Genomic DNA, 26,796 nt, shown 5'->3' with positions numbered 1-26,796 from the left:
GACCTCAGACTAAACTCCCAGTACTTCTTTTGCAGATTACGGCAAGAGAATGACATGGTTGACTCAGCTCCTCAGTGGGAAGCTGTACTGAGGCGACAAAAGGAGAAAAACCAGGCAGATCCAAACTACCGGCGATCCAGGCACAGATCTCGATCGTATGTAACCCTTGCCCTCTTTGACACGAAAATTAAGGCTACTGTAGCATGTTAAAAAGCAGGAGGAATATCTCAGCTGCTGAGGAACAGAAACTTTCACGTGGCATGTTCTCACATTAGCTGATTTGTCTTTGTGGTCAAACTCCCTTCAACAGTGATTTGAATTTCAGGGTACAACTACCACAGCAAGGGCTTTGTAACAGGGCTTGTCAGGAACTCTTTTCATCACCTTGGATGGAGTCCTGGATGGTTTTGTGGCTCATTAAACATTAGTTCTGTAATGAGGACAGTCATTCCCCTCTTCTGGGCAGCATGTCTGCGTAAACATTCAGATTTTGTGTGATAGGTGCAGGCATTTTTGTGAAATGCATGCACACTTGTTTAATCATATAATGTCTGCGGTATTGTTCCAGATGAGACCAGCTACTGATGTCTCCATGTCAAATTACCATTGGCAAGCAGCAGTCAGTGATTTATTGCATCCTGATGTCAGGATTTCCATGATGGAGCCGTGCTGCCAGGCAGTGCCGTTCCTGCTGACAGCTGCTTTTGACATGGTGAAGTTGTGAGCTTCTAAAATTAATTTTTGCAAACCCTAGAAAATGCTCATTTCTTTTAATCTATATTTTTCTTTTAATGGCCTTTTTTTTGGTGTATAGACACACTGTTTTGTATTGTGTTTGTGTCCACCCTAATCTGCCATCCAAGCAACCATCCAAAGCAGCGCCAGCATCAGCATGCCTGGCAGGCAGGGCAGGGCAGGGCAGGGCAAAGCAGGGCAAAGCAGGGCAAGGCAGGGCTGGGGGTGTTGAAGAGTGCCAGGAGAGCAGCTGTGAGGCACTGGAAGAGAAGGCAAGAAAGAGCAGTCTTTGAAACTGTATCCCCACCCTCACTGCCTGGCTAAAATGGATGAGTGGTCCGGCCCTGATGCTGATGGTGTAACGTGTGACCTCTGTAGCACACTTGCATAGATACTTCCCATTAATGTCTTTTCTTAAATTTACTTTTCATGTTAAGGCTTACCAAGAGAAACGTATAGTGCCTTAAATGATTGTTTCATTCATGCTGATTGAAACCGTAATCCACACTGAAGTTTCCAGTATTAAAATTCACTTGAGTTCTGTTTTCAGTTGCCTGTGTTCCTAGAACTCATTTCTGTCTCCAGTTTCATAGTGTACAGTTTTCATTCTTTTATGAGAAATAGAATTTACCATTAAAATTCCAAATGTTGGAATTTCTACTTTAACTGGCTTTGTACAGACTTGTTCACTTTCAGCTGCACAAAAGTCAAATGTTATTAGGTGTAATTATACAATGATATATTACTAAAAATCACAAATATTAAAGCTCACTTGTTTGGAATCCACAAAATATAGCTGGTTAAGTTTGATTTACATTTTTTTACTATATACAGAAAGTGCTTTAAACTAGGAAATGTACTCAGTTAATAATGGTTAGATTAAATTTATAGCCAACTTTTCTTTTTTCCCATAGGCCAAGTAAATTTCATTGCTTGGACAGCACGGGCTCCCTCTTGTGGCTAACTTAACTTATGAAATGGTTTTATTGTCCAGCACAGTGACATTCTGAGCTACATTTTATTTAAACTACTATTAGCAAAAAACGTAAATGTGTAGCATCTTACTTAACAAGGAAAGGTCCTAGAGGAAGCAAAGAAGTGAGGAAATCCTGAAGATTTTGCATGGCTTCTCATTTCTTTCCCCTGTTGTGTTAGTGATTAATATAGTCCTCCTTTTTGTCTCACTCTTCAGTTTAAAAAAAACAAAACCAAAACAATGAAATAAGCCCAAACCTCCCAAGTATGGCAGAAATCCTTAATTTACACAAGTAGGAACTAAAAAAAGTAAAATGGTAATTCTTTTCAAAGTGCTTTAAAAAAAGTTTAGTAAAAGGCATTTAACTGTTAACCTGCAGGAGGTTATAAGAACATTTATTTAATTTAGTTTGGCTCAGCTGTTTGCTTATTTTTATATCTGGTCATATGGTCATTTCAATTTGCACATTTAACAATTGATACAAAACCTTCATCTTAGTAGTACAGATAAGTCTTTCACATTACGTTCCTTATTGCAGTCAGCTTAACTAGAGGTTCACTTTGTAAGTGTGAAGTAATGGCTGAAATATTTGTTACTGTGCCTGGCACAGTGCTTTTCATTTGTTTGATAATGAGTAATATTAATCATTGGGGGTGGTGGTGTCTCCTTGGTCTCAGGAATAAAAATATTTGACAAGAATTTGACCTTTCTTTCTCCTAAAGGAAACAGCAAATAGAGAGAGCTCCCAATTCTAGTTCTACAGGGTTCATTTTCAAGAGTTCATGTAAAACATCTGCGTAGCCAAAGGGTTTTTTTTAATTAAGAAGAATGGCCATTAAAATTCCATGGCTATTTAAATTTACCATTTGTGACTCAAACTGAAATCTTAATAAGGGTGCAGATGCAGACACAAAAAATAATGTAGACCTTATTAATGTGTAGAGTTGTTCAAGCTTGTGAAAATGAAATAAAAATAAACAAAAAAAACCCCTGGAGACTCATCACTTACTGGGAATTCCCATGAGATTTCTTGTGCATTAGAGAATCTGATTAGCGTACAAATTGTCCAGAAGCTATTGATTCAGATACTGCAATAGGACAATCTGAGTATACATTATATGTCAAGACTGTGAGTTCTAAAACAATTCACAGTAAAAAGATGAAAACAAAGTGAAGGAGGGGTTGTGATATGGCTCTAAAGATTTAATAGAAGGATTGCTTTGTTGTGGGCAGTTAAAAACTATACAAACATGAATTTCCTATGCAGTATATGCAAAACCTACATTTCACCTTAACAAGACCTTTCTTTTTGTAAGCTTTTCTTCATTTTGTCTTCAAAGGAAGCAGGAACAGGCCTTTGGAAGGAAAATGCTTTTATTAAGATACTTTATCTGTATCATATTTCTGGATATTCTTTTGTGGAGAGTTAACTTCAAGAAACGCCGTGAGGTTGTCGCAGTATGGTAACACTTCTTAAACAGATGGAAAATAAATAATGTCAAGATGGGAATTCATAAAAGCAGTTTGTTCTGAGGAATCATTGTGTTTAGCCCTTTTCCTTTTTTTTTTGTTTCATGGGATGCCATATTGCTAAACTGGTATTTTACAGCAGTGGCTTCCTTATTAGTGTAGTTGCAGGGGTGGAAGGAGGGAGAATGGCAGAGATCACAGAATTAAATGCCTGGAGTTGGCTGCAGAAAGCAGGAGGCACAGTTCCTAGAAAATGGAGAAACAAAAATGACTTCTTATTTAACCACTCTTTCCACACTGCCCCAGAACTTAACATTTCTTACTGTAGGTGAGGCTTCACATGGTGTTTGGTGATATGCAAGACTTAGAGCCACATCCTGAACTGTTGTATTTCCATGAATAAGTAAAAGCCATGAGCTGATCAGATGGGTCAGTGGTGTGCACAATACCCTGCTTTGTGGGGATCCTGGGTTTGGGAGTGACCTTGAGGCTTTGCTTCCTCAGGCAAACTAGGGCTTGTAAGCATTACAAAGCCTCCCTGGAGAAGCTGGCGTTTTTTCAGGGAGCTTTCACATTCCCCACAGCCTGATTATTCAGCCTCAGAAGAAGATGCCTATCTTCCCAGCCCCAGGGTGAATGCAGGGTTTGCAGCTGCTATTTCATGAGCAGGGGGTTGCATGGAAGGAGAAATCAGAGCCGAGCAGTGAAAAAGACTGTTAAATGCCACTGCATACCAAGCTACTGCATCAGGGAGTTAAAAACAGCATGGACTGATGTAAGAAGGAGAGAAGGAGAAGTAAGTGCAAGAAGGGAGAAGGAGAGATAGGAGAAGTGAAAATCAGAGAAAATTAAATGCATTATAATAAACACAAAAACATAAAGCCACAAAAAGCTCTGAACGCTGAGAAAAATCAGACTGCAAGCTACTCATGGCCGTAGCTGTTGCTGTCATGAGGACCTGAGCAGTCAGAACAGACAGCAGAGCGGTCAAGAACGGGAATTGTCGGGTGGCTGCATCACGCTGCCTGGAAAGCCATTGCCACCTTGGAGCCTGAGAAGGTTATGGATTAGTTCATATTAGTCCCACTAGGGAATCACAAATGTAAGGTTGTTTCTCACCCTTCTGGTGAGAAACACCAGAAGGCTGTCTCTCTGGTATTTATAAAGCAGTAAACTAATATCTGCCAGTACTTCTGCAGCTGTAAAATCCAAAAAAAAGAACCCCAAAACATTACCATCCCTAAATAATCTGCCTTTACACCAACTGTAAAACATTTACTGCAGTATAGATGTCTGAACTTTATTCCTAGGTTGAAATCTGGAAATGAGCCAAACACAGTAACAGCGAAATAAGAAAACAGTTAAACTGTTAATGCTAGAGAGCAGTTTGGACTTATTTCTGACACAGCTCTGTCACTGGGCAAGGGAGAGCCAATTTAACAGATGCTAAAACACAGAACTCTGCTGTCCTCCTTGATCTTTATTTGAATTTGGATTATATCACTCCCAAAGCATCTGTGAATATGATAGGACCTTTTGTTTAAGGAGAAAAAAGCAAGTCCTATGATGTGATGATGTAAGACTTAATCTTTGAGAAACTGTGACTTCAGTGGGAACATTTATGCATGCTAAATCTGTCTAGAAGTTGCATTCCTCATATCTCAGATGGCGTGGAACAGTCTAACTGTTGACACTGAGTTTATATAAACCCAATGAAAAGAGTTATCTGATCTCTCCATGCAAATGTAGTTCCTGCCACTGTGTAAAATACTTATTTAATCCATTATGCTGCATGGGTTTTGGTGAATTCTAGGTGCAACTTCAGCAACAGCAGTGGTTTTGCACTAACCCTACAGTAAAACAGGGTAAGAAAAATAAAAATAAAGGGAATCCAGTTTGGAGACAGTATCTTCTGTAATTCAGTGGAAAATGTGAGGCATGCCATGCAGGCTTGCTGTACGACATCTCTATGTCTGCAACAGTGAAATTACAATTTTGGCTAAGTACTTTCTCTGTGAATGAAATATTTGCTGAAATATTTGTGTGTGTGAGTATGCATGTGCTGGTTTGGTTTGTTTGTTGTTCTTTTTTTGTCCTGGACATCACAAAGTTAAATGAAGTGTGCAGAAACCCTTCTTGGAAATGACCAGAAAGCGAGAGGCTGTACTGTGATCACAGCTGAGCAATGGGTCCTCTTAAATGGTGCTCACTGGGAATGGCCAGGGATTACTGGTGTGTCAGCCTGGTGTGGCCTGTCCCTCCTCCTGCCCACAAAAGGCTCTGTGGGCCACAGGACCTTTTACAAAAGTGTTATTCCAAAACACATTGTCCTCAGCTGCATAAGGGGTGGCAGTAGCTGAGCACTGATTTGGCTTCGGAAGTTCTGCTGTTGTTTGTATTTTATGCATACTCTTGCTGAAGGCTAGTGGAACAGGAATTGTGATTGAGAGCCTGTTGTTCAATAAATTACTTTTCAGTTGAAATAAAGCCATGAAGTTTAATGCATTTTCTGAGATAACAAACCTTAAAATTGAGGTCACTGGTGGATTACATTTACTGTGATTTCTGTGCAGGGTCTGTGGTGTTAAAAGTCATTTGGACAGCAGTACGTCAGACGATGGTTTTCACAGTTCTGCCTTTATTGTCTTTGTTGGTATTTATAGGAGAAGCCCAGATGTACAAGCTAAAGAAGAACTGTGGAAACATATTCAGTAAGTACGGTGCTTGTAGGGTCCAAGTGACTGCTTGGTTTGCCTCTAATGTAGTTATTCACATCCCCTGCACTGTGGCTATAAGGCATTACGTTCTGATTTAGTTATGTGCCACAGTAAATTATGCGGGAGTTAATGACCTGCTATGTGTAGAAGATACTGCAGATCACTGAATGCACTGAATACAGATGACCATTGTATGTTGATGAATTATTAAAGAAGAATACAGCATTTTAGAGATTTGTTCCTCTGGGGCTTCCAAAATGTCCTTGTTTGTAATACTGACACTTTTAGGATGAGGCCCTACATGCTATAGAAATACCGGTTAGGAAGATAGTTAGCTATTCCAAAGCGTATTTGATGTTCAGTATACACAATGTTCATATATATTGTGAAGCAACAAGACCAGATTTGCAGGGAGGTGAGAGGAAGGTGGAACAGGATGCGACATGCAGTTGAAGCAATCAAGGTGAAGTTAGACACATTTCTAAATAGGTTTCCTATTTTGATGTCAAGATATCTTCAGGGCTGACAACAGCTTGTTCCAGTAAATCTTTTCAGCCTCTTATAATAAAAATAAGAACGGTTTTGCCGTTGGTAGCTACTGTTACATTTTTTACTTTGCCTAATCCTTTCTAGGAAGGAGCTTGTGGATCCATCTGGCCTGTCTGAGGAGCAACTGAAAGAAATCCCATACACTAAAATAGAGTGAGTTTATGTCAGGATTTCTCTTTGTGAATATAAAAGCCCACTTTTCATATTTTACTGTGAACTCTGTCATACTGAAATAGGAGTGGCTTTACACATAATCTCTAAGCTTTTATCTACTCCAAAAGCTCATCTAGGATGGGTTGGGTGATGATGACTAATAATTTTAAAACCTAATATTGTCTCTTTCCAAAATACAAAAAAAATCCTCTTCATCTCTCCCTATCTCTCCCACACACTCATGAACCTGCTGGATGTCTGTCTGTTCAATATGTCTCCCTATGCCATCCATCAATCTGTTTTATGTTATACACTACAGAATCAGAGAGAACTGAATGCAAACAAGCAAATCCATTTATTTCCTAAACTTCTGCTTCCTTTTAAATTTTTATTCCAATCATCTAAGGCACTGTTTGACCTATTCAACCCCTTTCCTTGCTTGTCATGGGCAGCTGCCAGGGCATAGCTATTTCCTTAAGAACGGACATCTATGTCACTGTGATAATTGCCCATTTGGGATGCCATGTGGCAGTGCAAGCAGCTGCATGTGGCAGAAATGGGATCCCGGTTTGCATTATAATGTGCTTCCACAACACCACTAAACAGAAAAGGCTGATGTAAAAGCTGTATATATTAATGTACTCGTCACTAAATAGTTTCACTTTCAAATATGGGCATGCCACTTTGTGACCTTTGCACTTTTAAAGCATTGAATTCCAAGTACAGACTCATAAGAAAAGCATCAGCCTTTTAAATTCAGCCAGTGCAAGAAGCTGTCTATTATACTTTAACAAGAAATGGGAGGATCTCTCAGTCTGCAGTTGAATTCATGTTTTTGTGCTGATGATCTGGTTTACTAACCTACCGTTGTGAATTCTGTGTTTCCCTTAGGACTCAAGGCGACCCGATCCGCATTAGGCATTCACATTCCCCTCGAAGCTACCGTCAGTATCGGCGGTCCCAATGCTCTGATGGTGAAAGATCTGTCCTGTCTGAAGTCAAGTATGTGAATGTGGTTATCAGCAATGGACTGGTTTAGCATGGCCTAAAAGTTGTTCAAAGATCATGGTTAGATTAGAAGTGACATAAACATGGTTGTTTGCTGGCATAGGATTTAGGCAACCCTCTAAACAGTAGGTCTTCAGAGCTAAATGACTCAAGTACAAAAACTTTTCTGGTCTATTTTGGGCCACAGAGGCTTGCTTGATCTACTCAGAAGGGGGAAAAACCAAAAAAGCCAAAATAAACCTGTATTGCTTTTCAGTGGTAGGTCATGAAGTTGCCTAGAGGATGAGAACTCAGGAGCTGCTTTCCAGATACCTTCATCTTTAATAGAGTTAAAGATGTCATCTGTATTAACTCTGTAATTTGTTTCATGGGAACTTGAGTACAACCCTTTTCAGCAATGGGTGGATCAGTCTTTTCTAGAAGACTGATTTGTAAAGGGTGTATTTTGATTTGATTTGTAAAGGGTGAATGGAAAAGTGGCAGCCCCGTTCTCAGTTTTATAAAGGCCTTAAATATGAAAAGCAGTCCCCTGATGATATCACCTACTTGGGAAGCTAGTTTTAGCTGGATGGCACCCTGAAGGAGGTGTGACACACCTATGATTTCAGGTGAGACTCATCTCACATGAAGTTGGGCTGCCTCTGTAGACCAGGAGGAGACAGGCCCCTTGAGAAGGGATGGGATGACTTATGCCCTGAAGGTGTCCACTGACTACTGAGGATCAGCACGATAGCTTTCAGATGTCTAAAGTCAGGTGATAAGCCTTTTGGATTTTGCCTTTCAGACCTATGTAGTTCTCTGGGTCAGTTTCATTATTATTCCTGTGCACAGTTATAGTTTACTACATTACAGCAATATCTGTTCTGTAATATTGTAATTCCAGTGCGAAAACTGATCTGGTGCCTCCACTGCCTGTTACTCGATCTTCAGATGCTAGAGGTCCCAGCATCCCATTGACTCAACAGGTTAGGAATTGTGCATCCTTTGCAATTTTCCTTTTTTGGAGGGAAAGGGGGGACTAGTGCTTTACTTAGATCTTTGTTTTTCAGTGAAAATTAAAGCTGGATGAGATTTTTTCAGCAGTTGGACTACTTTGTTTATATTTCCAAATATATGTAGTTCTGTAGCATATGACCCTGCGGACACCTGCTTCTGCTGCTGGATGACTCTTTTCCAGTTTGAGTTTGATGCTTCCTTAAGATGATACCCTGTTCTCCACAGGAGGAGAATCAACTTTCACAATTTCTTAAAATGTGCAAGTGTGCTTAGGCTGCAGTTGTAATCACAAGCTACTATCATTTATTCACTTCTGCTTAGAGCTTTTCTTAGAGTTTTGTTACTTGGGCTTGAAGCATTGCTATTTTTTTCTTTTTTCTTTTTTATCCCCAAATGCTGAATAGTTTACGTTGTTCAAACCTAAAAAGGATAGAACTTGTCTTTTTAAATTTAATCACTGGCTTTCATCATAAATTATGGTACCATATCTCTCAGCTTTAATAGTTTTATTAAGCTCAAAATGTGAGAAGCAAATTATATTCACAAATCACTTGCAAGTCTGCTGTACAAGCACACAAAAGGAAAACCAAAGCATGGAAGGGAGAATGCCAGACACATTTCTACCTAACTTCCCACATCAGTCATCATATCTGTTAATCTGGCATGTGGATATACAAAAACCACATGCTGATACTGTATATAGTGTGAAAACTGCACAGAATACAACCAGCAAAACATGTCATATTTTCTCTTATAAGCAGTTAGAATAACTTAAGCTTGAACAATTTAAAAAAAATAAACAGGTATTTTTCACTTTAAGGCTAGCTAACAGACCAACTGTTCTTTGATAGGAATCATGGTCAAGGATATTTGTATTCATACATATGATGGTGTCGTGGTTTAGCCCCAGCCGGCAACTAAGCACCACGCAGCCGCTCGCTCACTCCCCCCCGGTGCGATGGGGGAGAGAATCGGGAGAGCAAAAGTAAGAAAACTCGAGGGTTGAGATAAAGACAGTTTAATAGGGAAAGCGAAAGCCGTGCACTCAAGCAAAGCAAAACAAGGAATTCATTCACTCCTTCCCATCAGCAGGCAGGTGTTCAGCCATCTCCAGGAAAGCAGGGCTCCATTACGCCTAGCAGTTACTTGGGAAAACAAACACCATCACTCCATATGTCGCCCCCTTCCTCCTTCTTCCCCCAGCTTTATATACTGAGCATGACGTCATGTGGTATGGAATAGCCCTTTGGTCAGTTTGGACCAACTGTCCTGGCTGCGTCCCCTCCCAGCTTCTTGGGCACCTGGCAGAGCATGGGAAGCTGAAAAGTCCTTGACTAGTGCAGCAACAACTAAAACATCTCTGTATTATCAACACTGTTTTCAGCACAAGTCCAAAACATAGCCCCATACCAGCCACTATAAAGAAAATTAACTCTATCTCAGCTGAAACCAGGACAGATGGAAATTGAAAAAGATGAGCTGTCCTTGATGTTTCTGTAAGGACTTGCTCCAGCAGTGAAGGGGAAGCTGGTATACTTAAGGCTAAGCACATTTACGTGCTTTGTAGAAATAGGTAACTTGTGTGTTTGAGTTCTGTTCAAAATTCACATTGTCTTATTTCCATTGTTATACAATACAGTGTGGCTTAAATTCATGCCGTGGAAGGAATTAATGTCCAGTGTCCAGAAACACCTCTCTTTCTTCTTCTGCCCCAGACCCCCTTACAACAGTGGCCATTAATTCCTTGTGAGCGCTTGCTTCCAGTGTTTTGCTAAATATAAAATAATTAGTTGTGGCATTTCCTGAATAGGGAATATGAATCCAAATAGCACAGAGGGGCAGCAGCTGGCAGGGGGGAGAAGAGGCAAGAGGGGGAAAAAAGTTCTGTTTGATCAAATAAATGTAGAGACTTTAATATTCCTGGTATGTATATGTATATGTGTATATACATATAATATAATATTTATATATAAAAATTGCTATATCCTTAGCCTAAGGCTGTCATAGCAGCAGTTATCAAAATACAGTATTTAAATTCTGCTATACCTTTTCAACAACATATTTTAATTTGTTCCCTTCAGAGACAGAACGGATCTAAAGACAGCCTAATAGAAGAAACATCTCAGCTATCCACTAACAACATCGATGGGAAATCCACCACTAAGATCATAAAAACTGTACAGGTGTCACGCTTCAAGGTGGAGACTTGACTGCTGTAACTGAAGATGGTGAATGGATTTTATTCTTTGGAAACTAAGAATTTGTGTGTGTGTGTGTGCAAGGGAAGGAACTGAAGTCGACATGGTAGCAATTTCTTCAGGACACTCAGAAGCGCAGCCTGCTTGCTGGGAAGGCCAAGCAATGCTTTCATCACCGACACCATTCTAGTGGTGTGACTGATCAAGGAGAAGCTGCCTAATTAGACAACCAAAAAGAAAAGTCGTAGTAAAACTGAATGATCAGCAGTTGCATTTCCAAAAAATGAACAAAAAAGATTGCTGCAACAAAACAGGCTTTATGGTCTGCTCTGTAACTGAATAGCCTTTTTCCAAAAAATGACTGTTAACTGGCATGATCAGGACCAGATGCTTCAAGAGAAGCAAAATAGTCATATTTTTGGCCAATTGTGCAATACAGTGTGATATGGGGAGAATTATCTTCACAATTTTATATGGGGATCAACTTATGTCCTGAGACATAAGGACTGATAGCTCTTACAAGGTTTATTTTAGCCTAGCACAACAACAGATGCTCGTGTTGTTAATACAAATGTTGACTCAACCCGTTTTAGCTCAAAAATAATAGACTCAGTAACACCCTGTAGCAGGGAGTTCCAGAGGTGATACAGACTTACTTTCCCTTGGCAGTTTTAAGTGTTCTCAATTTTGAATGCTCTTTTATGTAAAGGGACTATATAATTGAACATTCCATACCACAGAAATACATCTCTCACCTTACAGTAAGCCACACTGGAAAAAAACTGGAGAATATGTACTGACCCACTGTATTAAGACTGCTTAGCAAGGCACTTAAGTACTGGTTAAATTAAACTTGTAGAGTAGGATTTAAGACAGCTAGTAAATAGCCTTTTTTTTTTTTTTTTTTAACTAGATTAGCAAAGTCTGCCTTAATCTCTTTTCATATGAAATGATCAATGCTCGTACCTTCTGATACTTTTCTCTGAGCCATTTCTACTATGATAAAATGACAAAGGCAGTATTTCAGGTATGATAATTGCAATTTTTTTCTATTGTCGTGGTAGGAATAGTAAGTTTTAATGATGCTGCACATTGAGTGGGTTATCTTCTAGTACCTATCTGAAGTGATGCCTAGCTCTTCTCCTGTCCTATCACTTTGTACAAATAGCTGAAGTCATTCCTCTGCCTCCCATTTGTCCACAGTCAGTACATGGATGAGCCTTTGCATTGCTAACTTATTAAGAAGCTTAGTAAAATCTTTGTGTTGTGAAAGTAACTCTTGCTAGTGTAATCCCCAAACTAAATATGGAACTTGTCAAACAGCATCGGAAATGGCTGTAGCAGTTTATGTGCCTTTTTACATCTGTCCTCAAACTCAACCCCCACCGCCTTCAGTGACTGGCAGTCATCCTGTATCTTCTACCCTTAGCAACACCATACCAGGGCACTGCAGCCCTGTCAGAAAAGCAATACTGTTTGAGGAGTGAGCATAAGGCATCTAACTTATGCTTTACAAGAGGCATGGGATTACTAATACACATTTTAACTAACAAAACTGAGAAGTGAAACCTTGTATGATGTGTTTTATTTTCCACTTCATTTTTTGATTCTTTATTTCATGATCTGAGGTGATCAGGTGGATGCTACTAGCCAGGGTGGTAGCCATACAGTTTGTACATTCCTATCACAGTATGGATTAAGTCTGCAGGTTGGGAGATGCTGCATCATGCCAGGGAAGGCAGATTCGCTTCATAAATATTTTTCTTTGATCATTTGTTTTGGACAGTTCTGCTTCTTCAGTCTCAGTGAACAAATCTAAGGGAAGGAAAGAGCTTAGAACCCCTCTGTGGTAAAAATTCTGTTTTCATGGAGGTTCTTCAGCATTTTCTGAATTTACTATGGATTTCATCCTAGGACATTGTTGGGCTTGGCTTAAAGTATTTGCTCAAACTGTTCTGTAAGTCTGTTAAATGGTTTCATTGTCATTGCTCCAATTTCAGGTGATCCTTTAGGATCTATTTATGACCTTGTGTAGTATTCTCACAAGCACCAGTTAAAAAAACAAACCAAACAAAAAAAAAAAAAAGGAAAAAAAAACCACCACAAAAAACCCCATCACTGTGGCAAAGATTGTGGCAATATAGATTAATCTAGAACATCACAATCTTTCGGAAGACTACTGAAATATGACAAACCACACAAGAACTGGTTACAGTGTCTGCAATGAAAGCCACTCCTTATTTCTTCAAGAAGGTGTTCCAAGGTGGAGCATTATGCACTTGCTTGTAGTGTGTTGCTTTCTAAATCATTACCGTTATTCTGCATTCCTTACTCAGGCATAGGCAAGTAAAACATATGTACTACTTCAGGAGGATTTGTGGTGTTATTATTATTTGAGAATTACCTGTACATAGTGTCCATATCTTGCCAATCCTCAAATATTGATCAAGAAGAAAATTACTCGTAAGGTTTATATCCAACCTGTTTTCCTGTATGTTGTCATCTGCCTGTGAGCTTTTATGTATTACTGCTGGATACCATCAGCCAAGCATGTGGTATTTTACTTATCCCACTACATCAGAAAATAGGCTTCTATCATCTAGTGTAATAGCAATAGGTTTCAATTCTCAAGTCACAGGAGAGTTGTTTCATAATCAAACCAACTTTTTTGCATTTAAATGAGAAATGTACAGAAAGAGCCCTGGATGTGAGTTAGTGGTCTTATCTCCAATGACACTATGTAGAAAGCAGGTTTTAGCAAGTCTAATACTCAGTCTAGGGCACTACAGTACAGTTTTGTATCTGCAAAAGAAAGATTAAACTTAATGCCTATATTACATGTTAAGTGTCAGTGCCAGAACAAGGCAAAGCTTGGACAAGGATGTCACTGTCAGCTAATAGTACAGAAAAAGAAACTTCTTCCATATACGTGAGCCTCCTTTCCCTTCAAGCTTCTTTTCCTGAGTCAGTTGAGGAAATGCACCTTTTCTTGTGATCTTGCTCTTTTTGTGTGAGAGATACCTACAAGTGATCAATCACTGAAAGCACTTACTGTGCCACAGCTATGCTCTGTAGCCGTAAACCAGCCCTACAACATCTGTAAGTGGCTGGCCTCTTACAAGTCTGAGCTACATCTTGCCCTTTCCACTGTTGCTAGCCTTTCCTGGCTTTCTTAGGGCTTTCACTGCCTAGAGGCAATTATGTTTTCAGACCTGGAGTTTGGATGTCAGTCCAAAATGCTTGTACCTCCTGATGAGTCAGGCAAAAGACAGGAGATGTACAACCGTGTCAGGCAAAGTTTACCCTGGGGTTGGATGCCATACAGACCTGTCCTCACATGGACAAAGGAGTGATATCTGAGACATTCTCGTCCTAATTCTGCTTCTAGTCTGCTGAACTGATCTCAGGCCAACAATTTTAACTTTGTGCCTCTGCAATTAGCTCTTCTGAGAAGTAAGTGCTAAGAATAGGTATGTTATGGAACTCTCTCACTTATTAATTACCAACACATACAACGTAGATATACCTCTTTGAAAAACATGTACTTTATACAATAAAGGCTTGCTAACCACACCACAAAAGCATTTTTGTGTATCCCATATTGGTCCCCTTGCTTGTTAGCTACTTTCTTTCATTAGGAGCTAGCCTTGACATGCTGTTTTCTACACTGCACTTCTTACCAATATCCATAACCTTGCAACTCGTAGTCTAATTGAGCTCATATTGAAGATGCTGGTTGGGAAAAAAAAAAAAAATCACTACCATTTCAGTTGCCAAATCAATCATCTTTATACAGGTGAATACTGAACTGAATAGATACCACATTTTCTTTTGGGAAAGGCTACTTAATTCAAAGCTCCCTAGAAAGATGCTTGAAAACAACATACATAAACATATCAATGTGATGCATATGTTCTATGTACATTGAGTATTCATAAAGCAACTGTGTACTTTATTTTAAATTGAATTTGATAGGTGGCTGTGTCAATACTTGTGTCCAAGTTATTTAAAAGTCAAGTAAAACTTGAATTTTTAGGGAATTCCATGGTTGCCTGTGTGTCTTATTTACATTACACAAAGGAGCAAAGCCTTCAGAAACACAGATTCATTTGATAACACCATCTGGTAAAAACAGGTGCAGTACCAATTAAAATCCACTTGAGGATACAGCTTCTCTAGATTAAGTATTTTTCCTGGTAGCTGAAAGTTGTCAGCCTAAGTTTAATACTTCCAGTACATATCCATACTAGTTTCCTTTCTTATCTAAAGATCACCAGAAAGCAACAGCAGACTACATAAGCTGTCAAACTACACATACAGATGCAGAGCCAGTGTGGCAGATGCTCTCTCCTTAATGTGGCTGTTTTAATTTCTCTCCTGTATTTGTCTCCTTAATCAGAGTTGTGGTGGGTTGACCCTGGCTGGACACCAGGTGTCCACCAAGCTGCTCCATCACTCCACTCCTCAGCTGGACAAGGTGGGGAGATAAAATAAGATGGAATAAAACCTCATGGGTCAAGATAAAGGCAGTTTAATAAAGCAAAAGCAAAGGCCACGCACAGAAGCAAAGTAAAACAAAAGATTTATTCTCTACTTGCCATCAGCAGGCACTGACCAGCCACTTCCCAGGAAGCAGGGCTTCAGTACACATAGCAGTTGCTCCAGAAGACAAACAACTTCATAATGAATGAATGAAGTTCACCTCCCACCACTTTCTGTTAGCTTTTATTGCTGAGTAGACATCATATGGTATGAAATATCCCTTTGGTTAGTTTGGGTCAGCTGTCCCAGCTGTGTCCCCTCCCAAGACCTTGCCCACCCCCAGCCTCCTGAGTGAGGGGGGAACATTGGAGACACCTGGATGCAGTAGCCAAAACACTGCTGTGTTATCAACACCTTTCTAGCTACCAATACAAAGCACAGCACTATCAGGGCTGCTATGGGGAAAACTAACTCCATCTCAGACAGAACCAATACAAGAGTGAAGAAAACCACTGCCCTCCCAGCTGGTCACAATTTAAATGATACACCTTACTCACTGTAATGTTAAGATCTCAGAAATAGCTAGGACTATACAGTTATTTCCTCAAGGAGGATATCAGAATGTACTTGACATTCTTCATAAAATACTGCTGTTAAATTTACTACAAATGAGCCCCTTTGCAGGCAAAGTGGTAACAGATTTACATTCAAGAATGCCCCCATAGGTCACCCACTGATACAGACTGTTTTCATTTAATAGAGCTAGCCTTAGTCAACTCAGATGCAGTGTGCTCAAAGGTTAAAGAGGAATTTGGAACAAGTCAGTTTTCTTTCTGTGCACACCTCTCGAGTTCTGATTTGCAGCCTTTAATACTGAGAGCCCTCTTCCACAGAGCACTAGAGGCAAGCAACAGAAAGGAGGGTTGGTGCAACACCAGCTTAATGCACAGATCTTTGTTCTCTTGCTCCCCTAGACCACCTTGGAATCTGTCCTCCTTTCTACTTTTTAATACTATCAGCTTCAACAGTCTGTCAGACATTGTGTTCATGTAAAACAGAGGGGGGGTGGGGGTGGGGAAAGAATTAAGGAGTCTTGAGGTTTTTTTCAAGGGTGCAGTCCAGTTAGCCACTCATAAAAACTAAAAGGCAGTCCTAACACCATACTTAATGTTTACCAGGATTACTATTTTAGTAATCAGTGCCTGTTACACCCACCTATTCCTCCCTCCACCTCACTTTTTCTTTGTTCCACCACCCTATGAAACAGGTATTCCACACTGAAGCTTAAGATTCTAGTTTTTCTTGTTGAAAGGGAATTAAGGTTTTAGACAGCCATTATTAAAACTTGGTGTTAGCTGTTGCTCTCAACAGTCTAAAAAAGCCAAAAAGTCTGAAAAGCTACTCCTGCCAGTCTTGCACTTTAAGAACAAACACCCATGAGCAAAACTCCTGAACAGATGGTATCTTCAGGGAATATAATTCCTAACAGAAACCCTAAGCTTTCAAGTGCATCCAATAATTACATGTTGGATCACTAAAAGTTACTCTTGTCTAAACCTCCTTCCCTCTTGACAATCCAAAACCTAACTTATGCTTAGACTTTGCATTAGTAATTTGCTTACATTCAGTAGTGAAAAATCCAACACTGCAAGATATGTAATTTCAGCATTTGCTCTTCTGAGAAAATTAATCTATGATAAGTCACCCTGAAAAAACAAACAGGAATTCCAGTTGTTATTCCTACAGTATTTCACTCTACTTTAAGTTTAGTTGATGTACCATATTATGCAGCTGATCAAGGTAATAAACCAAGCTTGCAGTTTTCCATGTTGGAGAAACTGAAACTGCTTGCAGTTTCCCTTGTTTTCCATGTTCCACCTTTCCTGCTCCTTTTAAACCCAAGTTTGCTGAATTTCAATTTCTACTTTTCCTCACCACAATACAAATCTCAGCTAACCCAGTCTCCAAGTACTACAGAAGATCACGGTTTCAGTGATCACCTCCTATCCACTTAATAGCTCCTAGGTTTTATTTAGTCCAAAGGGGTGAACTGGTATCCCAAAAACAATGTAGAGGAAGTCAGAACTGTCAAACAGAAGCAACTGCTATTATAGCTCAGGTAAGACAGAAATTCTGAGAACAGAAACATAAATCTTTATTCTTTGTCTATATAAACATTACTAGACACTGTTCCAATACAGTTAAAAGCACCTTGTGTTACTAAATGCAGGCTTAATATTCCATCCTTTTAACAGTCTTTTGCTTCTTATGGAGTAGTCTTGCATAGACTGCCACTGGTCTCAGGCTGGTTCTAACAATTCTTCCTAGGGAAAAAAGTAAACACAATGTCACATTGGACACATGTAGCACACAGCTGTTTTCAGTAACAACCTCTAGATCCCCAAGACTGGTACAAAGTTACAAGGATCGGCTTCCCCCTTATCCCTTTGGAAAAAAGTCAAACACTAAAATCTGCAAATCTAATTTTTAAAGAGCCTACCTGCAAGAGAGGCTCTTTGCCCATCTAAGCAAGATTTCAGATCATAATTACAAGTTGGTGGCAGTACTAACACTTTCTAGCTGGTGCAAATCAATAGGAAGTTTTGTAGTAGTGTCATGCACACATATGCCTGTGCATTATATGAAAATTTAAGAGAATAGTAAGCCAGTAATAGAAAGATGAGATTTAGTAATTTTATGTTGAAAAACAAGTAGCAGCCCTGTTATTAGATACATTACTCCGTGGATTACACATACATTTCTCTTCCCAGTGTCTGAAGGTTCATACAAAAAGAGTGCCCATCTTATTCTTCAGCTTTGCAAAAACCCCTAGTGCCTATGGTGTTAAAGGCCTGGGATAGATTTCACTAGTTCATTTTCTATCAACGGCACTGGTAAAGTATTAAGTACGTCTGTGTTTTTCATGTTGCTCAAGCAGATTTTCACACTTCAATGCATGAAACTTTCCAGTTCTAGTATTTTCAAGGGCATTGTGACAAACTTGAAGGAACGTCATCACTTCACTGAAGACTTCTGTTACATTCTTTCCCGCAAGGAAACCAACAGGGATACAGTGGATCTTGTATCACTCAAGTTCACTTTTGTATGAACACGTGTATGTTCATGCAAAATACTGAACCATCTTCAGTTTAATTTTTCCCAAAACATTACTGGAGTAACTTCTCATCAGGAAATAACGTATCTTTTGTAAACAACTCCAGATCAACGACTCTAATAGCTGCTGGGAAATAACTTTCTGAATATCTGTTTTCAGCATGGACAACAATTGGATCACAAACTTCCTTCAGAACTTGACTCAGCTCAGTTTGCACAGCTTGGCTTAAGAGCTCGTTGTGTTGTCTTTGTGAGCAGCTGCCAAATAATCAGTCTGCTGTCCCAGAGCTGCAATCACATTTTGAAAGCTGCTACTGCAAACACCACACAATTATACAATCTGTATTTCTATTTTGTCATAGTTTGTACAGTATTTTCGATTTCTAGAGCAGTGAAAAAAGAATTAAAAAAGACAACAAAATTGTTTATCACTCAAAAGCATGAATAATCCAAAAGACTAATTAATGGGTGCCACCCCAATTCTTCCTGAAACTTCTCCATAACTTTTATCTCTTCCAAGTTTTCTTGAACAGTATTTATAGCTCTTCCCTGGAAATATCACTGTGCAGCACTGTCTCATCACCCTCCTCTTCACTATGTCTCTAGGAGAGCTGGAGGCATCAGTGAAACAACACAAACAAGAACACAAAGAAATATGCAAAAGATACTTTTGGTTCTTTTTGTGTCCTGGAACATAGCTCTTGCATAATGAGTTTTAAATGAGGCATAATTGCACAAGATGAGTAGGACATCTTTTACTGGTTTTCTACTCCATTCAATCTACACTGCATCACTGCTGTACTTTCCTATGTTTGAGCAACTAGTCGGTTCACATAAAAGTCAGCTGCTGCTGCTAAAAAATTCTCCAGCATTTTTTTCTTTCACTGAGTACTGCACAAACTATTCAAGAGGAACACCACTCTCTAGCATGTAGTGTAATATTGTGACCTTTCTAATTTACAAGACAATCAGTAATTTCTTCAGTTTGACTTGAAACTTAAGTTTGCATTCTGAATTTCACCTTCGATTTAGTCTCTATAAATTTAGAGAAGGCTGTCTAATAGTTTACTCAGTATGGTTTACATCCCCTGAAATGCAGGTAAGTTATCATAATGATTTCTCAGTACTGGATCACTCTTACATCACATTTGCAACATTGACTAAGAAGTTCCTGGCTTCAAAGACTTGGATTACTTGTCATGCCCTTGGGTACACAGGTTACACAAACCACAGTTTCAACACTGAAGAATTCTTTGATAATATATGCAATTTTTATTAGTGCCTTGTTTGTACCACTGAATTTCATGCTGACTTGCACTATTCAACTTTTCAATAGTGTTGGCTTTTCCAAGACTTTACAGTGAAACACCATTTTGCATATAAGATTCTGAGATTGTGTTTTTCCAGTCTTTGAACATTTTCAGTCCTTGTAATCTGAACTGCTCCACAGTATCTCCCCCAAAAACCAAACATGGAAAAACACAGACTCCTCTCAGACACAGTGGCAACCATGCACTGGTTTTAATAAGCCACTCACACCAAACTTTTTACTTTAGGGTTTCCACTTTGCTTTTGTTGATGAGAACATAATAATCAGGCTGATCTCACTCTCAATATTTAAATTCTAATTTCTGCTCTAAAGTCATTCTGCCAAGCTTTTTTCAACAGAAGGTCTGCTTCATTATAAGATGAGGCTGAAGGACACAGCTGCACAAGAAGTTATTGTCACCCACCTCATGAAGGAGGTTGCAGGACAGCTGGGCAATCACTACTTTGTAAGTTTTTCCTACACGCCCTTCTCACACTCAGAGGCTTTCACCACACAGGGCTATCTCTGTGAGCTTTTGAACTTCCAGCAAAACACACTAGAGCTCTGTAAGAAGCATTCATAGCATTAAGCGTTCTGGTAGGAACAGACCCCGCAATCCCCAAGTAAGAGCCACCACTGCTAGTAATATTGAAGTATACTTTACACTTTCAAAAGTGCATCAAGGAAAGACTGTTCCATGTACAGCAAGAGAGTAGAATATATTATTATCCCATACCAAATAGTCCTACAGAGGGATTCTCTTTATACCTTTCTGACATCAGACATAAATAACAAAAAGGCAAATGCACAAAGGCAAAACACAATTTTTCCCCGTTAAAGAAGATTTTCATCTTTTCTGCAGCTGAGTATTCTGAAGCTATAGATATCTTTTTGCAATAGAAAAACTAGATGCCACTGCAGGAGTCTGAATTGTTATGTACTAATTACTTGCAGCACAGATGTAAGAAGTTATCATGACAGACAGGACAACTAAACAATGCTAAAAGTGGCCATTATCATTTTAGTTTTTCCTCTTTTAACAACTGTCAGATTCTTCATTTAAAAAGACCAAAGCATAAAATCTACTATGTAACTGCTCAACCATACAATTTCTACAGATATTTTTTTTTTTGTCCTTGCAAAAAAAGGGAGGAGAATGGTAAATAACCAGCTCCTTAAAGAGTTTGAGCAAGAATTCCTGTTTGCCTTTTTTGACACCACATTCATTCTGGACAGGAATGAATGGGCAACACAAAGGCAAAAATTTAACTATTAGAACTGATCATCTCTGCAAAATTAAATTAACAGTGTAACTCATCAATAGGCAAATACTTAAAAATTCACAAGTAAGTAATGTTTTATACAGACTAAGCACTTAGTAAGAAAAGCCAGGCACACCATGCTCTTGGGACATCCTGTAGTCATGTTGGTGCTTGCTTAGGCCATCGACAGACTTCCATTGCTTTCATCTGAAAGAAAAGGGAGAACACACTTTCACCTGGAAAAGTGACTGATACACGAACAGTACCAGGACCCTAAGAAGAAATACTTGAAGTAATTGCCTGATCGCAAAGAACAGACAGCAGACTCCATGCCTCTCACCCCCCCAAAAAAGTCCCAATCATCCCTATCAGCACGCTTTAAGATTAAGAGCTACTCTATTACTCGAGTTCCAGTGGCCTGCTACAGCAACCACGAATTATGCAGAAACCGATCAACATTTCAGAAAGCCAGGCACAAGGTGACTATGTATGAGAGCCCCACTCATCTTTTCCACATTATTGGAAAAGTACCCCTTTAAAACGGGCAGTCCTTCTATCGAGGTATATGGTGCATTTAAGACTATGCAGTGCTCGCCACATGGCAAAAGCCTGCCCGAAAAAGTTCAACATAAACCAACTATATAAACAAACTAGAAAACTCGCTCTTCCAAAAGCCGAGCTTTTGGAGAGTTCTCCCAAGCAGCAGTGAGAAGCCTACATAAAAACCTTCAAAACGAGAAACTCCAGAAGATGCAGGGCCACCGATTCACTCAACGCTTTGTTTCACGGAGACAAAATTGACGAGGGGGAAAAGAAAGGCCTTTCGCGTGCTAAAGCGGCACGGCTGTTTCCCTCACAAACCCGCACTCCAGCCACGGCCAAGCCCTCCCAGCCCCAAGCACGCCCAGCTCCCATGCCCGCTGCACCTACCACAGCGGGGAGAGCAGCACACGGCTTTCGGGAGAGCGTTTCAAGGCCTGCCGCCGCCCCCTCCCGTTACCGGCTCAGCCCGCCCTGTCCGCTACAGCCTGGCCTACCTCTTCAGCAAGCACCCTGGCCCGGTCGGCCGCCGGTAGCAGAGACCGGTCAAGCTCAGGACTGTTAAGGCGCCTCGGTTCCTTCCCCGCGCCCCGGCGGGCAAGCCCCGCGCCCGGCAACGGGTGGGCTGCCTGGCTGCCTGCCTGGCTCGCCCCGTCGCCACCGCGAGCGCGTGCCGCCCCACGCCCCAACCACCACCCAACGCCCTCCCCGCGCGCTGAAGAAGAGACCAGCAGCCCCTACTGCTCCCAGCGTGCCTCAAGAGGGGTGAACCAATATTCCCGCAAGGGGGGGGGAAGGACGCCGGGCGCCAGCTCCTCCCGCAGCGCAGAGGCCGCCTACCGGCTCTTCCACAGACGCGAGGCTACAGCCTCCGTCTCTTCAGCAGGCGGAGTCCCGAGCAGGCGAATCCGCTGGGAGAAAGGCGGCGAGGTCTAGAGCAACACAGCTCCTGGCCACCTGCGCGAACACGGTGATGGAGGCACCCCGGGGAGAAGGGGCGAGACGCCCGCCGCCGAGTCATCTGCGCATGCGCACTGCCGCCGCCTGGCCGTTGAGCGTGGGCGGGGGCAGCTTAGGGCAGAGTTGCCCTCGGCGCCGCGGGCCGGAGCGTAAGGGCGGTGCTACCTGCGGGGGTGCTCGCTGCGCTGGGCGCTCGCTGCGCTGGGCGCTGCCGCGGGCTTTGGTGCTAAAGTGGCTGTGGCGGGAAATTTACCGGTGTAGCTTCTCCTGTGGCAAGGGCTCTGACGTGTATGCGGCATGTTTACGCCAGCGAGCTGGGCGCGCTGTGGGGCCTTCACCAGCATGGCTTGTCCAAGCGGGGCCCCTAATGCTACAGTTATGCTGCCACAGAAAGCGCCTCTTGAGTCTGAAGCTCTCACTCTGCTAAGCTTCCCTGGTGCAGGCACGGGGTCCTCCAGGGCAGCACTCTTTGGAGGACTCGCATGGTGCGAGATGATCCTCACACTCACAGGCTGCATTAGGTTTCCCTTCTGAGCGTGCTGGGTCTGTGTTTTTGCAGTAGCTTTCGTGAAAGGTGATGAGGTTCATAGTGAGACAACTGCACATAAACATCCTGATCTTGTGTATTACTCATTTGTGATCATATTGGTAGTGCCCTGCTGTTTACTCCCCAGCTGGAGCAGCATGTGCGAAGTAACCAACCTCAATTCAGATAGGCAAAGTGTGCAATAGCCTTGGACATTTAATACTTGAATGCTGGCAGAGGCTCAGTTCTGAGCACACAATTTCCAGATGTGCTGACCTTGTAGGTGGAGGCTGTACACACCATGTTTGAAAGACACAGAGAAGAGGGGAATAGAGCAGTTACGTACACCAGGAAGATAAACTGGGACCATGTCTGGAGAAAAAGCAGAATGAGGCTAGTACCAGCTGTAGAGAAACCGGAGACGTGTACAGCTCTCTTATCTGTCTTTCTTGCTCTGCTTCTCACAGCTGCTGTGGCCTGCTTGCTGCTTCTAGCTCCTTCTTACCTGGGAACAGCAGAGAGAGTTGTTACGTCTGGTGTCCAGAAGGCTCGGTTGCAAAGCCACTTCTGCAGGACAGCCTGGTGTGTGACATCTTAGTTGAATTACAGGAGGTCACAAAAGGGCTGCCAAAGGACGAAGTGTTACAGAAGAGGCAAGATTCATTGCAGTCTTGATAGTTGGGGAAAAAAATAAGAAAAAGCTAAGGGGCAAGCAAATGTGACCACTCACAGCTTCTAGAGAAGCGTACAGACTTGCAGGAGTGCAGGATTCTTCCTTTGATAATTTAGGCACAGTTTGCTTTACAGAAATTAGTTTTTGTGTCATTATGCTTAGGCATATGTCTAAAACAGATAGTGTGCATTAGTGCTGTGTTTATAGCAAAACTAACAAATATTATTAACATTAATTTTAAGCAGTTTCACCTTCAGTAGCTTTGGCTTGTCATTCAAAATTCTGTTTTCCACATAAAGAAGATTGTCTCAAGCATTGTGTCAAGCCTCACTTATGCATGCATAAAGGTCAATACTTTGAGTAAACTGATACTTAAAATACAGAAGTAGTTGGTCTTGCAGAGGACACTGATAAGATTGTTGCTGACAGTCAAGCTAGTAAATCAGTGGAGATCTGTTACTGTGTTGCTGATACAGGAAAGTGTTGATTTGCAGCTCAGAGACAGCTGCCTGGACAGAAGTTTAAGTCAAATAGAACTAGTCCAGATTTTGATTACATAAGTGAACAGTAATGTGAAGTATAGCGTGTGTGTACACTTCACATTACTGTAGTAATACTTCATATAGTATAGTATAGAAAGTATAGTGAAGAAAAAACCTTTAATGTTTGTGACATTTCTTATTTGTGCCTGGGGGTACAGGAGAGCTTGAATACCTACATGAGAAAACATGTTATCTGTAAAATACTGACTGATTATATGAAAAACATGGTCATTTCAGGTGTCCCCAGAAGTTGCTACTGAATCACAGAATCACAGAATGGTTTGGTTTGGGTTGGAAGGGACCTTCTACTGCCAACTGCCCTGCTATGGGCAGGGACGTCCTTCACTAGATCATGTTGCTCAAAGCCCTGTCCAACCTGGCCATGAACACTTCCAGGGATGGGGCATCCACAACTTCTCTGGGCAACCTGTTCCAGGGTCTCACCACTCTAATAGTAAAGAATTTCTTCCTTATGTCCAATCTAAATCTCCGTGCTTTTAAGTTTAAAACCATTACCCCTTGTCCTGTCACTACAGGCCCTGGTAAAAAGCCTCTCTATGTCTTTCTTATAAGCTTCCTTTAAGTATTGAAAGGCTGCAATAAGGTCTCCCCAGAGCATTCTCTTCTCTGGGCTGAACAGCCCCAACTCTCTCAGCCTTTCCTCATAGCAGAGGTGTTCCATCCCTCTGATAATTTTTGTGGCCCTCCTCTGGACTCACTCCAGTAGGTCCATGTCTTTCTTGTACTGGGGACCCCGGAGCTGGATGCAGTACTCCAGGTAGAGTCTCACCAGAGCAGAGTAGAGGATCACCTCCCGCAACCTGCTGGCCACACTTCATTTGATGCAGCCCAGGATACGGTTGGCTTTCTGGGCTGCAAGTGCACATTGCCAGCTCACATCCAATTTTTCATCCACCAGGATCCCCAAGTCCTTCTCCACAGGGCTGCTCTCAATCCATTCATCCCCTAGTCTGTATTGATACTGGGGATTGCCCAAACTCAGGTGCAGGATCTTGTACTTGGCCTTGGTGAACTTCAGGAGGTTCACATGGGCCCACCCTTCAAGCCTGTCAAGGTCCCTCTGAATGGCATCCCTTCCCTCAAGCATATCAGCTTGGTGTCATCCGTAAACTTGCTGAAACAATCAGATACCATAAGAAAACAGTGACGAAAGTGTTTTTCATATGATAGACACGGGTTAAGGACATTGGTCCACCTGTGGTTCCTCTCCTTACTGAACAACTTGCAAGACAGTAAAAATAATCAGTGAAACAATTTACAAAGGACGGGAAGTGATTCTGAATTGCTGGATTTTTGTTTTAATCTGATTGATTTAGTCCAATCAGGGATAGGATTTTTCTGAAAGTGGCAATATAATTCAAAAAGTAATGACTTCCTGTCAGGCAATTCTGTGGCCTCTATTCTAGATGATCACAGTGAATCTGAATTCCTAATCTCTGAATCCGTGAACATTTTATTTGTTATAAATGTCCTCATGAAACCAGGACATGCTAAATTGAGGGCATAATTGACAATAATTCTTAGTTATCTAGTGGATAAAAATATCCTCTTGAGGTGGAAACGGATACTTTGCTGCCACATTTAAGTATCTAGGAGCTTTAGCAGAAGGTGCTCGTGAATAGTGGTTTGGCACGTTAAGACATTGCCATCCTAGCAGTCTGCCTTGTTGTTCTGCCACAGATTACTGTACATGTGCATGGTTAGCAGAAGTGAATTAGCTGCTCTGATGCAAAGCCCTGTTGTAGCTTTCATGGCCTCTTACGGGGAATCTGAGCTAAACCACTGATCTGTGGCATGCAGTGGCTGAGGTATTCCAGTCTGTCAATTTAGCCACAGGGCACAAGGGGACAACTTGACCCTGCAGTGATTAAGACAGAAAAGCTTACCTACCTAGTGAAAGACTTGAAACACTCAGCCTTTTTGGCTTTGAAGTTAATAGTGAGAGATTATTTTCTGTTTGATTTCCTAAAGATGTGATTAATGATTTACTCTCTGAAATGATTTTGCTTTGTGTCGGTGATATTTTTTAAGCTGGTTTCAGCCAAATTTGTCAAACGGCTAGAGAAATACTAAGTTCTTGAAGGTTTTGTGAAAAATCATCATCTGGCTAGCCAAAAGACTCGCTAAGTGTTGGATGTGCTACTTGTCATCCTGCCAGGAATGTGGTGGTGATGTCTACACTCACTAATGTATACTTCTCCACTATTTTCTTTTGTATCCATAAAGCCAGCTTGTGAGTGGCACTGCAGTCTTCCAGTGGTGAGGTGCCTGTGTCTCTAAGTAGGTGTGGACAGGAGTTGTGTTTCCCAGCTCCACTGAGCTGCTTAGAAGCCAGTGCTGAAGTGAGTCTTACCAGCTACCTAAACTGAGGTTTTCCCTTTCTGTTTAAATATTGTTGAGCACTTCCTGAGCATGCACAAAAGGCCTCTTCTTATCACTGAAGTATCTTATCAGACCTGAGAGTATTTCTGACAAGTTAGCATGGAAAGAGCCTATTTAGGCTTTTGATGGCATTGACTTTAGTTCTAGAAAGTACTGCACAGCAGCAATGATCTCTTCATTCAC

General features: G+C 41.2%; 1 protein-coding gene, 1 long non-coding RNA gene and 1 other non-coding gene across 6 annotated transcripts in view; 1 reads left to right on the top strand and 2 right to left on the bottom strand.

Annotated features, from left to right (window-relative positions):
• The window catches only part of EPB41L4A (erythrocyte membrane protein band 4.1 like 4A), a 139,708-nt gene extending 124,872 nt beyond the window's left edge, over positions 1-14,836 (top strand). For all 4 annotated transcript variants that reach the window (XM_072860301.1, XM_072860297.1, XM_072860299.1 and 1 more), the window contains 6 exons: positions 36-155; positions 5,845-5,892; positions 6,532-6,600; positions 7,492-7,602; positions 8,492-8,573; positions 10,686-14,836. In XM_072860301.1, the coding sequence (XP_072716402.1) occupies positions 36-155; positions 5,845-5,892; positions 6,532-6,600; positions 7,492-7,602; positions 8,492-8,573; positions 10,686-10,814 (559 nt within the window). In that variant the 3' untranslated portion in view covers positions 10,815-14,836. The remainder of the gene's footprint in view (positions 1-35; positions 156-5,844; positions 5,893-6,531; positions 6,601-7,491; positions 7,603-8,491; positions 8,574-10,685) is intronic.
• Positions 14,837-17,415: 2,579 nt separating this feature from the next.
• Positions 17,416-22,223, bottom strand: LOC140651192 (uncharacterized). The gene is made up of 3 exons (XR_012042293.1): positions 22,007-22,223; positions 21,106-21,176; positions 17,416-17,608 (listed from the first exon to the last, which is right to left on the bottom strand). It is a non-coding gene; the product is annotated as an uncharacterized lncRNA (long non-coding RNA).
• LOC140651527 (small nucleolar RNA SNORA13) lies at positions 20,836-20,967 on the bottom strand. The gene has a single exon (XR_012042422.1). It is a non-coding gene; the product is annotated as a small nucleolar RNA SNORA13 (small nucleolar RNA).
• Positions 22,224-26,796: the final 4,573 nt, after the last annotated feature.

The sequence above is a fragment of the Ciconia boyciana genome, chromosome 4 (assembly GCF_034638445.1).
Source record: "Ciconia boyciana chromosome 4, ASM3463844v1, whole genome shotgun sequence".
Taxonomy (NCBI): Eukaryota; Metazoa; Chordata; class Aves; order Ciconiiformes; family Ciconiidae; genus Ciconia; species Ciconia boyciana.
Note: the sequence above shows the minus strand (reverse complement) of the source record. Positions and strands in the feature narration are given on the sequence as shown.